The following is a 16732-nucleotide window of genomic DNA, read 5'->3' on the forward strand; positions in this document are numbered from 1 at the left end:
TGACAATTTGTGTGCGGAAATAAGAGTAATCATAGACGCTACCTGTCATCTCTGAAATGAGCAGCTTGACCCCCATTTTTTTCTGATTTACTTTTAGAGTATTTATATCCATGGTGTACATGTCGATTGATACGCTGCATGTAGGAGTTTTTGCCACATGTTACTATTGTCGTCTGTGGAATTTGATTTGGTAGTATACACCCTTAATGACCCAGCACAAAAAATACATCAGCTATGTAGTATCAGATGACTCAACAAAGAAAAAGTTTGTTTTGTTTAACGACACCACTAGAGCACACTGATTTATTGAAATTAATAATCGGCTATTAGATGCCAAACATTTGATAATTTTGACATACATGTACAGTCTTAGAGAGAAAACCTGTTATATTTTTCAGTCAGTAGCAAGGGATCTTTTATATGCACCATCCCATAGACAGGATAGCACGTACCACGACCTTTGATATACTAGTTGTGTAAACTTATATAGAGAATAACTAGTTAACGACATAGGATATTAGCTTTATCCTGTGAAGGTAAGAATGGGAAATTCCAAGAGGCCTGCCAAGCAGAATTTCCCATTCCGTTTGAAGAGGATAAAGCCAATATCCTACGTCTTTAACCAGCTATTATTTTTTATCTTGCAGTCCATAAAAATTAAGGGGAAAAGCCATTATTTCTGTTATTTCAGCCACATTGCACGATGACCTAGAGGTCAAATGAGCGATTTTGTAATGTAGCTATGTGTGTGACATCACACACATGATATCAAAAGTCATAATTTGCTAGTATACGTTTATGACTTTGCTTTAATTGGTCATCAAAATCTGTCAATAGAAACAGTGGTTGCAGGATAAATAAAACAACATACAGACTGTCATAATTTATCAGCACGAGTTGATCAAAATATGAAATCCGAGGGTTGCCGAGGATTTTTATACTTTTATCAACAAGTGCCGATAAATTATGATATCACAAGACACGAGGGGGCATTCTTTTTATCATCCATTATCATTCTTTCCATTTGCGACAATTGTAAACAATGTCAGTAATGTGGGTTGAATGTCACTATATTTAGCAGCAGTAGACTCCTTAACAGAACGAGTGGTGTGACGTCACTAATGATAGGTTTAGCTTGGAAACATACACAGTGATGTAACAAAAATAAGTGATATCTCCTAGGAGAATATCGCAGGAGATATCGCAAATTGTAGTGCCAGCGATATCTCCCACAAAAGACTTTATTGGGTGATAAAATGTTTTATGAACGTGGCTCCAGGTTGCTAAATTTGCCCGTCACTTCATTTGCATTGCAGCTACACAAACACCATGGACAAATGGACGAAAGGAAGTCATGTGGTTTTTCACTACTGACCAAATACATATATTAACATATTAACATATATATTAACCAATCTTTGCCAGGAAAGGCTAATGATCACTCCCGCACCCCTTCACAGTCACCTGCAGAAGTTTTAAGCCTAAATCACATTAGACGGTGTGAATCAACTGGATCGACTTAACCAGATAATCGCGCCGTGTCATGAGTCACGACCCGTACCCACTACATAACGACCATCATATGTGACTGAATATGTTCGGTCGTGTCAAATGATGCCAGCCTGACTAAAAATCAGTCGCAGACAACTGGTCTTTCAATTCACACTACACGATGCAAATCAACAGATTTTTCAATTCACACTACATGACGCCATTCAACTGATTTTTCAATTCAGACTACACAACTCGACTCAAATCGACAGTTGAGTCACATCGTGTCGCGTCGTATAATGTGATCTAGGCTTTAGGAGAGCAGCAAATTGATTGGTTTACAATATAATTTTTAAAATGTTTTTAATTTGATCTCAGCTCAACTCGATTTTGCTCTTTGCAAAGACTGTTAGCTGTTACAGTATTACAGGGATTCTCAGCCTTCTAAACAGGGGCAGATCCAGCGAAATATTATGTGGGATTTTGAGTGTGTGTGTGTGTGTGGGGGGGGGGGGGGGGGGACAAAAACTGGGAAAACGACACATGAGCCAACACATCAAAAGAGCATCCAAATAAAAGGTTTAAAAAAAAAAAAAAAAAAGATGAAAAATAAAAGGGGGCACTTTTGAATATTTTTTATGGGGATGGGTTCCCTGCCACCCTCCCCCCCCCCCCCTCTCTTCCCCCCGGATCTGCATCTCTTCAATATGTTTTCAGCCAATATTGCACAAAATAAAGTACTTTACTGTATTTCTGTATTATATGCTAAAAGTGTTGAGTTGTCAACTACAACCGTTAATGTATTAAGTATATATGACACTGTATAGTAAGTGTTGTGTTTTCAACTACAACCGGTAATGTATTAAATATATGACACTGTACAGTATGTGATGGGTTTTTTCCAACCATAAAATATTAAATACATTAAGCAGTATGCTTTCAACTACAACCACTACAGTATTAAACACAGTATGAGATATTTTTTTCACCACATAGTATTAAATATATTAAGCAGTATGCTTTTAACTACAACCACTACAGTATTAAACACAGTATGAGATGGGAGGTTTTCACCACATAATATTAAATACATTAAGCAGTATGCTTTTAACTACAACCACTAAAGTATTAAACACAGTATGAGATGGGAGGTTTTCACCACATAATATTAAATACATTAAGCAGTATGCTTTTAACTACAACCACTAAAGTATTAAACACAGTATGAGATGGGGGGTTTTCACCACATAGTATTAAATATATTAAGCAGTATGCTTTTAACTACAACCACTACAGTATTAAACACAGTATGAGATGGGGGGTTTTCACCACATAGTATTAAATACATTAAGCAGTATGCTTTTAACTACAACCACTACATACATTGAGCAGTATGCTTTCAACTACAACCACTAGAGTATTTTAAACACAGTACTTACATGTAACAATGTGTTTCTAACTACACAGTATTAAATACAGTAAATGGCATGTTTTCAACTTCATGTACAACCAACATAGTATTAAACACAATAAGGAGTGTTTTTCTTTTTACAACCAGTACAATAATAAATTAATGTGTTTTCGGCTAGAGCTATAATAGTATTAAATACAGTAAATGATGTATTTATGCTACAACAGGTACAGTATTAAAAACAGTAAGTGGTGTGTTTCAACTACAACTAGTATAGTATTACAGTAAGAAGTGTATTTTCAACAAAACCTGTTACCATATTAAAATAGTATTAAATACAGTAAGTTGTGTGTTTTCAACTATAACTGGTATAGTATTAAAGACAGTAAGTGGTGTGCTTCAACTACAACTATTACAGTATTAAATACAGTTAGTAGTTGTTTTCAACTATAAATGTTATAGTATTAAAAAAAGTAAGTGGTGTGTTTCAACTACAACTATTACAGTATTAAATACAGTAAGTGGTGTGTTTTAAACTACATGTACAACTGGTACAGTATTAAAATTTAATATTAAAGACAATAAGAGTGTGTTTTCAAGTACAATTGTTACAATATTAAATGCAGTAAGTGGTTTGTTTTCATCTACAACTAGTATAGTATTAAATACAGTAAGAGGTATATTTCCCCACTACAACTAGGATAGTATTAAATACAGTATGTGGTGTGTTTTCAACAACAACTAGTATAGTATTAAAAATAGTAAGTAGTGCGTTTTCAACTACAATTAGTACTGTATTAAAAGAGTACTGAAGACAGTAAGTAGGGTGTTTCAACTACAAATAGTACAGTAATACAGTAAGCGGTGTGTTTCAACTACAAGTGGTACAGTATTAAATACAGTAAGTGGTGTGTTTCAACAACAACCAGTACAGTAATACAGTAAGTGGTGTGTTTTTATCTACCTGTATAAATAGTACAGTATTAAAATAGTATTAAATACAGTAAGTGGTGTGTTTTGCATTGTAAACTATACAGTACTTTTAATTACAACAAATACAGTATTAAATGCAGTAAGTGGTGTGTTTTCAACTATTAAAATACTATTAAATACAGTATGGGGGGTGTTTTCAACAGTACTATTTACTACAGTACGACGTGTGTTTCCCACTATAACTGGTACAATATTAAATAGTATTTAGTAAGTGGTGTGTTTTTCACAACTGGAACAGTATAAAAATACTGTTAAATACAGTACGACGTGTGTTTCCCACTATAACTGGTACAGTATTAAATAGTATTTAGTAAGTGGTGTGTTTTTCACAACTGGAACAGTATAAAAATACTGTTAAATACAGTACAACATGTGTTTCCCACTACAAAATGTATAACTGGTACAGTATTAAATAGTATTTAGTAAGTGGTGTGTTTTCAACTACAATTGGTACAGTATAAAAATACTGTTAAATACAGTACAACGTGTGTTTCCCACTACAAAATGTATAACTGGTACAGTATTAAATAGTATTTAGTAAGTGGTGTGTTTTCAACTACAATTGGTACAGTATTAAAATACGGTTTGGCAAGTGGTACAGCATGCTGAAATACTATGAGACACAGAGAAGTGGTTTATTGCGAGTTTTCGTCTAGTTTGAGACGAGGACCTGGGCGACTGGTAAACATCTGAACGTCGTGTGCACCACGTGGTCTGCGTCGAGCAGCGAGAAGCGACAGTCTATCGTAAACAACCCACTCACGTGGAAAATGAAGGCACAGGTGTGGTGAAAGCCATCCTCGGGAATCTGGAAAAAAGAAACAACAATTAAATCTCATTCGTACACACCCGTTGGTGAGTGAGAACACCATATGTTATTTTAGGTTACACATAGTTATTAACACATGTATGTGTGTTAATTTCAAGACATATGACTGGCTGCTCCTAAGTGATGACCAGGTCACCAATGCCATACATCCAATGAAAAACTACACAGTGGAAATCAATTACACTGTGATGTATAGGTAACCTGACAATCATGTGTCTGTGATGGGTAAGTTAGCTACAAGTGCAAAGGCTGTAAATAACTTTTAGTCGATAAAGATGTTAAAATTTACTTAAAAGCTGGTTTTTGAGGATATGTAAGAAATAGAATAATACATTTGTGTCCGTTAGATATCATTTATCTCACAACTCGTTTAAAAATGAATCAAACTCGCTTTCACTCATTAGATACCTTTTAAAACAACTCGTTGTGAGATAAATGGTATCTAATGGCCACTCATGTATTATTCTCTATTTAACTAAAATTAGTTATTGCTTGAAATTGTTCCCATGGTTGTATTTTTGCATGTTATTGTGAGATGTATGGGTGATATATATTTTTTTTTCCAACTTTATTTTTGTCATTATATTCAATTAAGGTTCAAGCATGCTGTCCTGGGCACACACCTCAGCTATCTGGGCTGTTTGTCCAAGACAGTGGGTTAGTTGTTAGTTCGTTAGTGGTTAGTGAGAGAGAAGAGAGTGTAGTGGTCTTACACCTACCCACTGAGTTGTTAAAACCCTGTACCTACCAGCCTGTAGTCCGATGGCTTAATCAAGACACTACCAAGGCTGGTACCATTAACTAGTTAGTTGTATCTTGAAATTTTTCAAAGGTTATTATGTGGTGTATGGGTGATATTGTATAAAGCTTCTCCATTTGGTTGAAACCTAACTGATGTTAAGTGGGACAGTTCAAATTTATCTTTTTGATCATTATGTCAATGTCCGACTCAGTATCAATTATTAAATTGACATGTACTTCCTTTTTCAGGGCTCAGTTGGACTTTAAAAACATTTTTGGCCGCAGTTCAAAATTTTATGGGTTTTTTTTTTTTTTTTTCTTTGTAAACAGTCCGACGCAATTTATTTTGGCAGCCCGTCTAAATTGCTCAAATCACCTTAAAACCTTTTCGGTCGAGCACTCTAATTTTATTGTTTGGACTTTTGGTCTTCGGTCTTCGACCTAACTACTAAATTCATATTCCAAATTCCGCCCACCTCAAAATTACCCCCCCCCCCCCCCCCCCCCCCCCGGCCCGGACCATATAGATCGGACTTTAAACTTTTAGACCTTCGTTCAAAATTTTATGTCAAAAATATTATTAAATAGTCCGATCCTCTCTTCTTTCTCTTATTTATTTTTGGACTGTCCTTCTAAAATGCTCCAAATTATATAAATATTCGCGGCCAAGCAGTCAATTCCCACTATTTAATTTTTAGATGTAAATTTCAAAATTATCCCCTTAATTTTGTTCTGTCCCGGAGCAAGTCACTGGCTATCCAGAGGCAGGCCCCGGGACGGACATGCTCGAAACTCTAGTGGTATATGAGCATGTTAAAATTATTTGCACTCGCAAGCATTATGCAACACCCAACAGCCGATGAGTATTTTCTGTGCTGGTATGTCGTTAAATACTCAGTCATTCATGCAAGCATTATGTACGATTAGGGCAGGGAATATAATGGAAACTTTAACCTTCTGACTACTGCACCCATAGACATTTTTTTCTTAATGCATGCATGATAAAAAAAACATATAACAAAATTAAGTAATATTTTAAAAAAAATTCTTTAAAAAAAATATAATGAGGTAAAATTTACGATTTAATCTAGTTTATTTCTATAAAAAATTTAATTAAAAATTTAATTTAATTTTTACAATTTTTGTTTGTAGCGTGAACTGAATTTGAAATTTGTTTTGCTTAATGACATCACTAGAAGAAGGAAATATTTTATTTAATGACGCAATCAACACATTTACAGTTATATATGGTGTCAGAAATGTGGTTGAGGACCACACAAATATAGAGAGAGAAAACCCACTGTCGCCACTTCATGGGCTACTCTTTCCGATTAGCGGCAAGGGATCTTTTATATGCATCATCCCACATACAGGATATTAAATACCACAGCCTTTGTTACATCAGTTGTGGAGCACTTGCTGGAATGAGAAATAGCTCAATCGGGCCACCGAAGGGGATCGATCTTAAACTGACCGCGCGTCAAGCGAGCGCTTTACCACTGGGCTACGTTTTGACTATAACACCACTAGAGCAGTTGATATAAGATGTGAATACCTGACGATAATATGACGTAAGTAGACCGAGACACGACACGCTATCGGAAATATCACAGACACTGGAAGTTGCAGGTGCATCCTGGGTAATCATCACAGAGAGTTTACTGGACGTCCAGTCAAGAACATCTGTTGTGAAGAAAAAAACAACAACAAATGATAATTTATCCAGCAACCACTGTTTCTGTTGACAGATTATGATGATCTATTAAAGCAAAGTCATAAACGTATACTAGCAGATTACGACTTTTGACGTCACTCATATGACGTCGCACGCATAGCTACATTACAAAATTGCTCATTTGACCTCTAGGTCATCGTACAATGTGGCATAAATAACAGAAATAATAGCTTTTCCCATTAATGTTATGGTCTGCAGGATAAAAATAATAACTAGTTACTGACGTCGGATATCTGCTTTATCCTGTTCAGGCCGAATGAGAAATTTCCTATTCTTAACGTCACAGAATAAAGCAGATATCCGACATCATTAACTAGTTATTTTCTATGTAACTATTTTACAGGTTATATATAGAACAATAAAAGAAAGTAAAGTTTGTTTTATTTAACGACGCCACTAGAGCACATTGATTTTTTTATCTTATCATCGGCTATTGGACGTCAAACATATGGTCATTCTGACACTGGTTTTTTTAGAGGAAACCCACTGTCGCCACATAGGCTACTCTTTTTACGACAGGCAGCAAGGGATCTTTTATTTGCACTTCCCATAGGCAGGATAGCACAAACCATGGCCTTTGTTGAACCAGTTATGGATCACTGGTCGGTGCAAGTGGTTTACACCTACCCATTGAGCCTTGCGGAGCACTCACTCAGGGTTTGAAGTCGGTATCTGGATTAAAAATCCCATGCCTCGACTGGGATCCGAACCCAGTACCTACCAGCCTGTAGACCGATGGCTAACCACGACGCCATCGAGGCCGGTAACAACAAAAGAAGTACAAAATATTACGATAACCAGTGAAACCTCTCTAAACCAGACACCAATTTAACCAAGTAAAAAGTCCTGTTTAGAGAGGTATCCTGTTTTCCGAGGTTCTGTACTGATATTTGAAAGGAAACCATGAAAAAAATATCCAGATGTGATGGCTAAGTTTTTTTGTTTAACAATACCATTAGAGCACATTGATTTATCAAACATTAGCTAGTAGATGTCAAACATTTGGTAATTTTGATATATAGTGTCTTAAAAAGGAAACCTGCTATATTTTTCCATTAGTAGCAAGGGATCTTTTATATGCACCACCCCACAGACAGGATAGCACATACCACGGCCTGTGATATACCAATTGTTGTGCACTGGTGGGAATGAAAAATAGCCCAATAGGCCACCAACAGGGATTGATCCTAGATCGACCGCTCATCAGGTGAACACTTTATCACAGGGCTACGTCCCGCCCAGGATTTGAAGGAATTCCGGTTTACCGAGGGTCCGATTTTGAGGGGTTTCACTATATATATTTTTCATGATAACACTGATTCGACAAGACTAAAAAATGGGCTATCAGACATAAGGCTGGTAGGTACTGGGTTCGCAGCCCGGTACCGGCTCCCACCCAGAGCGAGTTTTCATGACTCCATGGATAGGTGTAAGACCACTACACTCTCTTCTTTATCACTAACCATTAACAACTAACCCACTGTCCTGGACATACAGCTCAGATAGCTGAGGTGTATGCCCAGGACAGCATGCTTGAACCGTAATTGTATATAAGTACGGAGAAAAAAAAAGAGGGAGAATAAATTAGATTTTTTGTTTAACGACACCACTAGAGCACATTGATTAAATAAACATTGGCTATTGGATGTCCTCATCAGAGGAAACCTGCTACATTTTTACTGGGGATCTTTTATATGCACTTTCCCACAGACAGGACAGTACATACCATGACTTTTGATACATCAATCATGGAGTACCGATTGGTATGGGAGAAAAAACCCAAATGGGTCTGCTAAGGAGGTTTGATCCTACAACCCTGGCACCTCAGCCGAGTGTGCTCTACCGACTTGGCTAGATACCACCCTGGAAGAGCCCAAAGTCATATAAACAGGGCTCGAACATAACAATTTGTCTCCCACAGCAATTTTAAAAATAATTGCCATGGGTGAAAAAGTCCACCGACGGCAATTTTGAGCCTGCCTATGGCAATTTTTTTAAAAGTGACATTTGCAGCAAATAAACCTGACTGAAAGGCTATCTTGTTATATGTAGACATCTTTTAAATGTGCAAATATTAAATATTGGCAGATAATGCACACTAGGTATATACATTTCGCCATTGTTTAGGCGAAACGTGTCATCGGTGATGCTCACTACCTACGGCAATTTATATCTCAACGATGGCAATTGCCGTCGGTGCCATCGTTAAGTTCGAGCCCTGAGATAAAAACTACATACCTCTCGATCTTCTAAACATCACATCCAGGTTGACTAGATCACCAATTTGGAATGCTGGGATATCAGGAGGTAGGTACAGTTGACCATTTAGTCGTACCTCTGTTCAATAAGAATTATATTACAGTCATTAAAACAAAATACATTATATCCATTAAACTTCGTACATCCAATAAATTGTATATATTGAATAAAAATATGTATATGTTAACTTGACATATACCAAATAAAATGTATTATATCTGTTAATATCCACATATGTAAAACAAAATACATTATATCCATCATATCAAATAATAATATAACAAACAGAATATATAGATCTTATATAAACTCCAAGATATGGATCAAATAATATATACATGTATTGCATTAATTTAACTACTTTTATATATCATAATACACATCCCCACCGGCCTCGGTGGCGTCGTGGCAGGCCATCGGTCTACAGGCTGGTAGGTACTGGGTTCGGATCCCAGTCGAGGCATGGGATTTTTAATCCAGATACCGACTCCAAACCCTGAGTGAGTGCCCCACAAGGCTCAATGGGTAGGTGTAAACCACTTGCACCGACCAGTGATCCATAACTGGTTCAACAAAGGCCATGGTTTGTGCTATCCTGCCTGTGGGAAGCGCAAATAAAAGAACCCTTGCTGCTAATCGGAAGAGTAGCCCATGTAGTGGCGACAGCGGGTTTCCTCTCAAAATCTGTGTGGTCCGTAACCATATGTCTGACGCCATATAACCGTAAATAAAATGTGTTGAGTGCGTCGTTAAATAAAACATTTCTTTCTTTCTAATACACATCCCATAGTTGTGACATATATTTGAGTACGGTGGGGGTGGAGAGGTGAAAAAAAACCCCACAACACACACACCTGCCTCATATGTATTTTGGGGGGTGGGGTGGTGGTGGGTGTGTTAAGGAGGGGTGTGAAGAATAAACAGGTACTACCCCAGTAACGGTTTCTGTGTATATTTCAGGAAAGGGGAAGGTCGAAGGAGGGGTGAGAAAATGGACAGGTACTCATCCTAGTTAACAATTTGTATTTCAGGGGAAGATAAGGTGGTAGGGTGAAAAATAAACCTGCACTTGCCCAGTTATGAGTTTATGTTGGGAGAGGGGATGGGGGAGTGGTGGCTGGTGAAAAATAAACCTGTACTTGCCCCAAGTTGGGGGAGGGGATGGGGGAGTGGTGGCTGGTGAAAAATAAACCTGTACTTGCCCAAGTTGTGGGAGGGGATGGGGGAGTGGAGGCTGGTGAAAAATAAACCTGTACTTGCCCCAAGTTGTGGGAGGGGATGGGGGAGTGGAGGCTGGTGAAAAATAAACCTGCACTTGCCCCAAGTTGTGGGAGGGGATGGGGGAGTGGAGGCTGGTGAAAAATAAACCAGTACTTGCCCCAAGTTGTGGGAGGGGATGGGGGAGGGGATGGGGGAGGGGATGGGGGAGTGGAGGCTGGTGAAAAATAAACCTGTACTTGCCCCAAGTTGGGGGAGGGGATGGGGGAGTGGTGGCTGGTGAAAAATAAACCTGTACTTGCCCAAGTTGTGGGAGGGGATGGGGGAGTGGAGGCTGGTGAAAAATAAACCTGCACTTGCCCCAAGTTGTGGGAGGGGATGGGGGAGAGGAGGCAGGTGAAAAATAAACCTGTACTTACCCCAGTTAAGAGTTTATGTTGGGGGAGGGGATGGGGGAGTGGAGGTGGGTGAAAAATAAACCTGTACTTACCCCAGTTAAGAGTTTATGTCGGGGGAGGGGATGGGGGAGTGGAGGTGGGTGAAAAATAAACCTGTATTTACCCCAGTTAAGAGTTTATGTCGGGGGAGGGGATGGGGGAGTGGAGGCAGGTGAAAAATAAACCTGTACTTACCCCAGTTAAGAGTTTATGTTGGGGGAGGGGATGGGGGAGTGGAGGTGGGTGAAAAATAAATCTGTACTTACCCCAGTTAAGAGTTTATGTCGGGGGAGGGGATGGGGGAGTGGAGGCAGGTGAAAAATAAACCTGTACTTACCCCAGTTAAGAGTTTATGTTGGGGGAGGGGATGGGGGAGTGGATGGTGGGTGAAAAATAAACCTGTACTTAACCCAGTTAAGAGTTTATGTCGGGGGAGGGGATGGGGGAGTGGAGGCAGGTGAAAAATAAACCTGTACTTACCCCAGTTAAGAGTTTATGTCGGGGGAGGGGATGGGGGAGTGGAGGTGGGTGAAAAATAAACCTGTACTTACCCCAGTTAAGAGTTTATGTCGGGGGAGGGGATGGGGGAGTGGAGGCGGGTGAAAAATAAACCTGTACTTACCCCAGTTAAGAGTTTATGTCGGGGGAGGGGATGGGGGAGTGGAGGCGGGTGAAAAATAAACCTGTACTTACCCCAGTTAAGAGTTTATGTCCGGGGAGGTGATGGGGGAGTGGAGGCGGGTGAAAAATAAACCTGTACCTACCCCAGTTAAGAGTTTATGTCGGGGGAGGGGATGGGGGAGTGGAGGCAGGTGAAAAATAAACCTGTACTTACCCCAGTTAAGAGTTTATGTCCGGGGAGGGGATGGGGGAGTGGAGGTGGGTGAAAAATAAACCTGTACTTACCCCAGTTAAGAGTTTATGTCGGGGGAGGGGATGGGGGAGTGGAGGCAGGTGAAAAATAAACCTGTACTTACCCCAGTTAACAGTTGCCACTTGTATTTGTTTCAGATGTTCCTTTGTCCACTTGAGGTACTCGATGCCCACTTTACCACAAACCTTTGTCGACGGCTGACAGGAGTCAAGTCAAATACACACAAACATCACAATATACACAATTTAATTCAAACCAGGTGAGGACACAATGTATTAAACATCAAAATTATCAATACACAAAAATCATGTAAGCACATAAATTGTTTTCTACAGGGTTTTATAATTCCGCTGGAAATGGATATATATCATCATTAAAAAAGGTAAGAAAAAAAGAAAAGAAAAAACATGAATGAATGATTGAATGTTAAAGTGTAACTTCATTTTGTTTAATGACAACACTAGAGCACATTGATTTATTAATCATAGGCTATTGGATGTCAAACATTTGGTAATTTTGACATATAGTTTTAGAAAGGAAACCCGCTATATTTTTCCATTAGTAGCAAGGGATCTTTTATATGCACCATACCACATGTAGGATAGCACATACCACAGCCTTTGATATACCAGTCGTAGTGCATTGGCTGTAACGAGAAATAGCCCAATGGGCCCACTGACGGGGATCGATCATAGACAGACAGTGCATCAAGTGAGCGCTTTACCACTGAGCTATGTCCCACCCAAGGGATCTTTAATATGCACCATCCCACAGACAGGGTAGCACACACCATGGCCTCAGCACAAAAGACATGATAGACCACTGGATAGCGAGAATGTTGAATGGGTGAATGGATGGATGGATGAATGAATGAAATGAATGAAACATTTTTCCTAATGCAGCAAGGGATCTTTAATATGCACCATCCCACAGACAGGGTAGCACACACCATGGTCTCAGCACAAAAGACATGATAGACCACTGGATAGCGAGAATGTTGAATGGGTGAATGGATGGATGGATGAATGAATGAAATGAATGAAACATTTTTCCTAATGCAGCAAGGGATCTTTAACATGCACCATCCCACAGACAGGGTAGCACACACCATGGCCTCAGCACAAAAGACATGATAGACCACTGGATAGCGAGAATGTTGAATGGGTGAATGGATGGATGGATGAATGAATGAATGAAATGAATGAAACATTTTTCCTAATGCAGCAAGGGATCTTTAATATGCACCATCCCACAGACAGGGTAGCACACACCATGGCCTCAGCACAAAAGACATAATAGACTACTGGATAGCGAGAATGTTGAATGTGAATGGATGGATGGATGAAGGAATGAAATGAATGAAACATTTTTCCTAATGCAGCAAGGGATCTTTAACATGCACCATCCCACAGACAGGGTAGCACACACCATGGCCTCAGCACAAAAGACATAATAGACCACTGGATAGCGAGAATGTTGAATGGGTGAATGGATGGATGGATGAAGGAATGAAATGAATGAAACATTTTTCCTAATGCAGCAAGGGATCTTTAATATGCACCATCCTACAGACAGGGTAGCACATACCACGGTCTCAGCACAAAGGATATGACAGACCAGTGGGTAGCGAGATTGTTGAATGCATGGATGGATGGATGGATGGATGAATGGATGAACGAAATATTTGTCCTAATGTAGCAAGGGATTTTTAATATGCATCATCCCAGACAGGGTAGCACATACCATGGCCTCGGCACTAAGGACATGATAGACCAGTGGGTAGCGAGATTGTTGAATGAATGGATGGATGGATGGATGGATGGATGGATGGATGAATGAATGAATGAATAAATGAAATGAATGAAACATTTTTCCTAATGCGGCAAGGGATCTTTAATATGCACCATCCTAGACAGGGTAGCACATACCATGGCCTCGGCACAAAGGACATGATAGACCAGTGGGTAGCGAGATTGTTGAATGGATGGACCGATGGATGAATGAATGAATGAATGAAATGAATGAAACATTTTTCCTAATGCAGCAAGGGATCTTTAATATGCACCATCCCACAGACAGGGTAGCACATACCACGGTCTCAGCACAAAGGATATGATAGACCAGTGGGTAGCGAGATTGTTGAATGGATGGATGGATGGATGGATGAATGAATGAATGAATGAATGAATGAATGAATGAATGAATGAATGAATGAATGAATGAATGAATGAATGAAATGAATGAAATAAAACATTTTTCCTAATGCAGCAAAGGATCTTTAATATGTACCATCCCACAGACAGGGTAGCACATACCATGGCCTCAGCACAAAGGATACGATAGACCAGCGGATGTCAACAAGGGATGCGAGGAGTTGACTACACTTGTTGGTTGGTTCACACAGAAAGCGGTACGACACAAACTGATAAACTTCCGGCTTTTCCTCCACGGGTAACTCCTGGCGCCTGATCTCCACAGGTAGTCTGAGAAAGAAAATAATTACAGTAGTATTTCACCACAAAAATCTGAAATTCTACTTCAGAAACACCAATAGTGCACTCCATTTTATGATAGTTTGCACCATTTTGGTATAGTGCAGACCATTTTATAACAGGATGTACCATTTTAGAATAGTTTTGCACTATTTTATAATGGGGTGTACCATTTTGTTATAGTATGCACCATTTTAGAATAGTTTTGCACTATTTTATAATGGGGTGTACCATTTTGTTATAGTATGTACCATTATATAATAGTTGTTCAATGTGTACCATTTTGTTATAGAATATACCATTTTATAATAGTTTTGCAGTATTTTATAACAGGGTGTCCTATTTTGTTATAGTATGCACCATTATATAATAGTTTTGCAAATTTAAATAATGGGGTGTACCATTTTGTTATAGTATGCACCATGTTATAACAGGGTCCACTATTTTCTAAAATGTACCTTTTTAATAACAGAGTACAATAGTTTGAATTGTAACCTGATATTTAGTATCTAACTACCGTATTTGACCGGAAATTAGCCCATGTCTTTGAATAAGCCCCCCTCCGTTTTGATAGCATTTAAGAAATTAGGCCCTCATTCGTAAATAAGCCCACCCCCAACTTCGTCACCTTATAAATAACATGAAACTGCAAGTTTGCTCAAAGTTCATTTAAAAGGTCATACCTCCTGCAGATAATTAAACACAAATGTAACACAATATTTTACCACCAGTGAGATTTAGCAGTCTAACAGTAACAGTGTATAACATTGTTTCCAATTGCACGCCTGCGGTATTTCTTTGAAGTACACAAGCCCAAGTCTGAACCAAAACCAATGTCTATTTTTACCACCACACTGGGTCCGCAGTTAATGCTAATTAGGCAAATACCTTATTCTGATTGGCTAAGAACAATGACCTAGATTGACAATTCTTTGTAGTGTAAGCTGGCTGCTTGTGTCACAAACGTGTGTATACACTATTGAGTTTGTTAATTGCTGTTGTTTTAAGTCTTCTCAGCATTAAATTTTGGATGTAAATAAACAGAACTGGTAAGTAATTGTAACATGGAAGGTGTGTTTCTGATAATTAGATACTAGTAAAAAACCCAATTTAATTAATAAACAATTATTATTTATTAATAACAAATGGAACACTAATTAATAGGTGCTACTGAACGTTTTTTGTTTTCTTCCTAGTTCATTTAATTATTATTATTTATTTTATTTTATTATTATTTTATTTTTTTCTCAACAAAACTGGCCCCTTGTCTGGGAATAAGCCCACCCCATGCTAAGCTCACAATGAGTTGTCTTGGCCCCCTGGGCTTATTTCCGGTCAAATACGGTATAGGCAATCTGATTTGTTAATTTTGCTTTATAAAGCAATTAATAAAATATAATTTTAATCTCCATGGAGAAGATGACCATCACAGTATGATTAACTATTGCTGTTTTACTTATATCTTGATCAATGCTTTTAACAAATTGAACTTAAAAAATAACATGTTCAGACATCACTGTTAAGAAGTGATTACCTGCACCTCAAACTTAGATTATGGAAACCATTTATATTATCATATTGATACCATAGGAAGTTTATTTTTTTGTTTAACGACACCACTAGAGCACATTTGGTAGTTCTGACACACAGTCATCAGAAGAAAGACGCTACATTTTTTCTAACACAGAAATGGATCTTTTAGATGCACTTTCCCACAGACAGGAAAGCACATACCACGGCCTTTGACCAGTTGTTGTGTACTGGTTGGAACAAGAAAAAAACCCCTAACAGTTGAATAGATCCACAGAGGTGGTTTGATCCTGCGACACAAGCACCTCAAGCGAGCACTCAACCAACTGAGCTAAATCCCTCCCCTGATATCATATAAATTCACATGCTAAGGAGAAATGGGGAGTGAGCATGATAGCCCCGCAACCCACCCAATACAATAGAAAGATCTGCAGTCTTCTGCTTCATGTCAAGCTAAACTGGTATTACTGACAAAACACACTTTTAGTAAAAACTAGTATGGAGTATAGACAAGCGTCAAACCTTCGCGACTGCTGGGGTTCGATGATGATTTTCTTGTCCGTGTCGTAGTTGATGATCATCTCGTGACTAGATACGTTCACCAGGTCAAACACCAGGTAGCAGTGGTCAACACTGAAAGAAGAATATTAACACATGAATATTCATACATTAAAGGCATATTGTCACAGACCACTGACCTATTTAATGGTCTAACAAAGTAT

General features: G+C 38.6%; 1 protein-coding gene across 1 annotated transcript in view; it reads right to left on the reverse strand.

Moving 5' to 3' along the window:
- Positions 1-784: 784 nt before the first annotated feature.
- LOC121377500 (trafficking protein particle complex subunit 9-like) overlaps positions 785-16732 on the reverse strand; it is a 58448-nt gene continuing 42500 nt past the window's right edge. The window contains exons 19-24 of the mRNA XM_041505512.1: positions 16533-16643; positions 14327-14471; positions 12092-12185; positions 9439-9537; positions 7021-7148; positions 785-4703 (exon numbers count right to left, since the gene is read on the reverse strand). Coding sequence (XP_041361446.1) covers positions 4548-4703; positions 7021-7148; positions 9439-9537; positions 12092-12185; positions 14327-14471; positions 16533-16643 — 733 coding nt within the window. The 3' untranslated portion in view covers positions 785-4547. The remainder of the gene's footprint in view (positions 4704-7020; positions 7149-9438; positions 9538-12091; positions 12186-14326; positions 14472-16532; positions 16644-16732) is intronic.

Source organism: Gigantopelta aegis, chromosome 7, assembly GCF_016097555.1.
Source record: "Gigantopelta aegis isolate Gae_Host chromosome 7, Gae_host_genome, whole genome shotgun sequence".
Taxonomy (NCBI): Eukaryota; Metazoa; Mollusca; class Gastropoda; order Neomphalida; family Peltospiridae; genus Gigantopelta; species Gigantopelta aegis.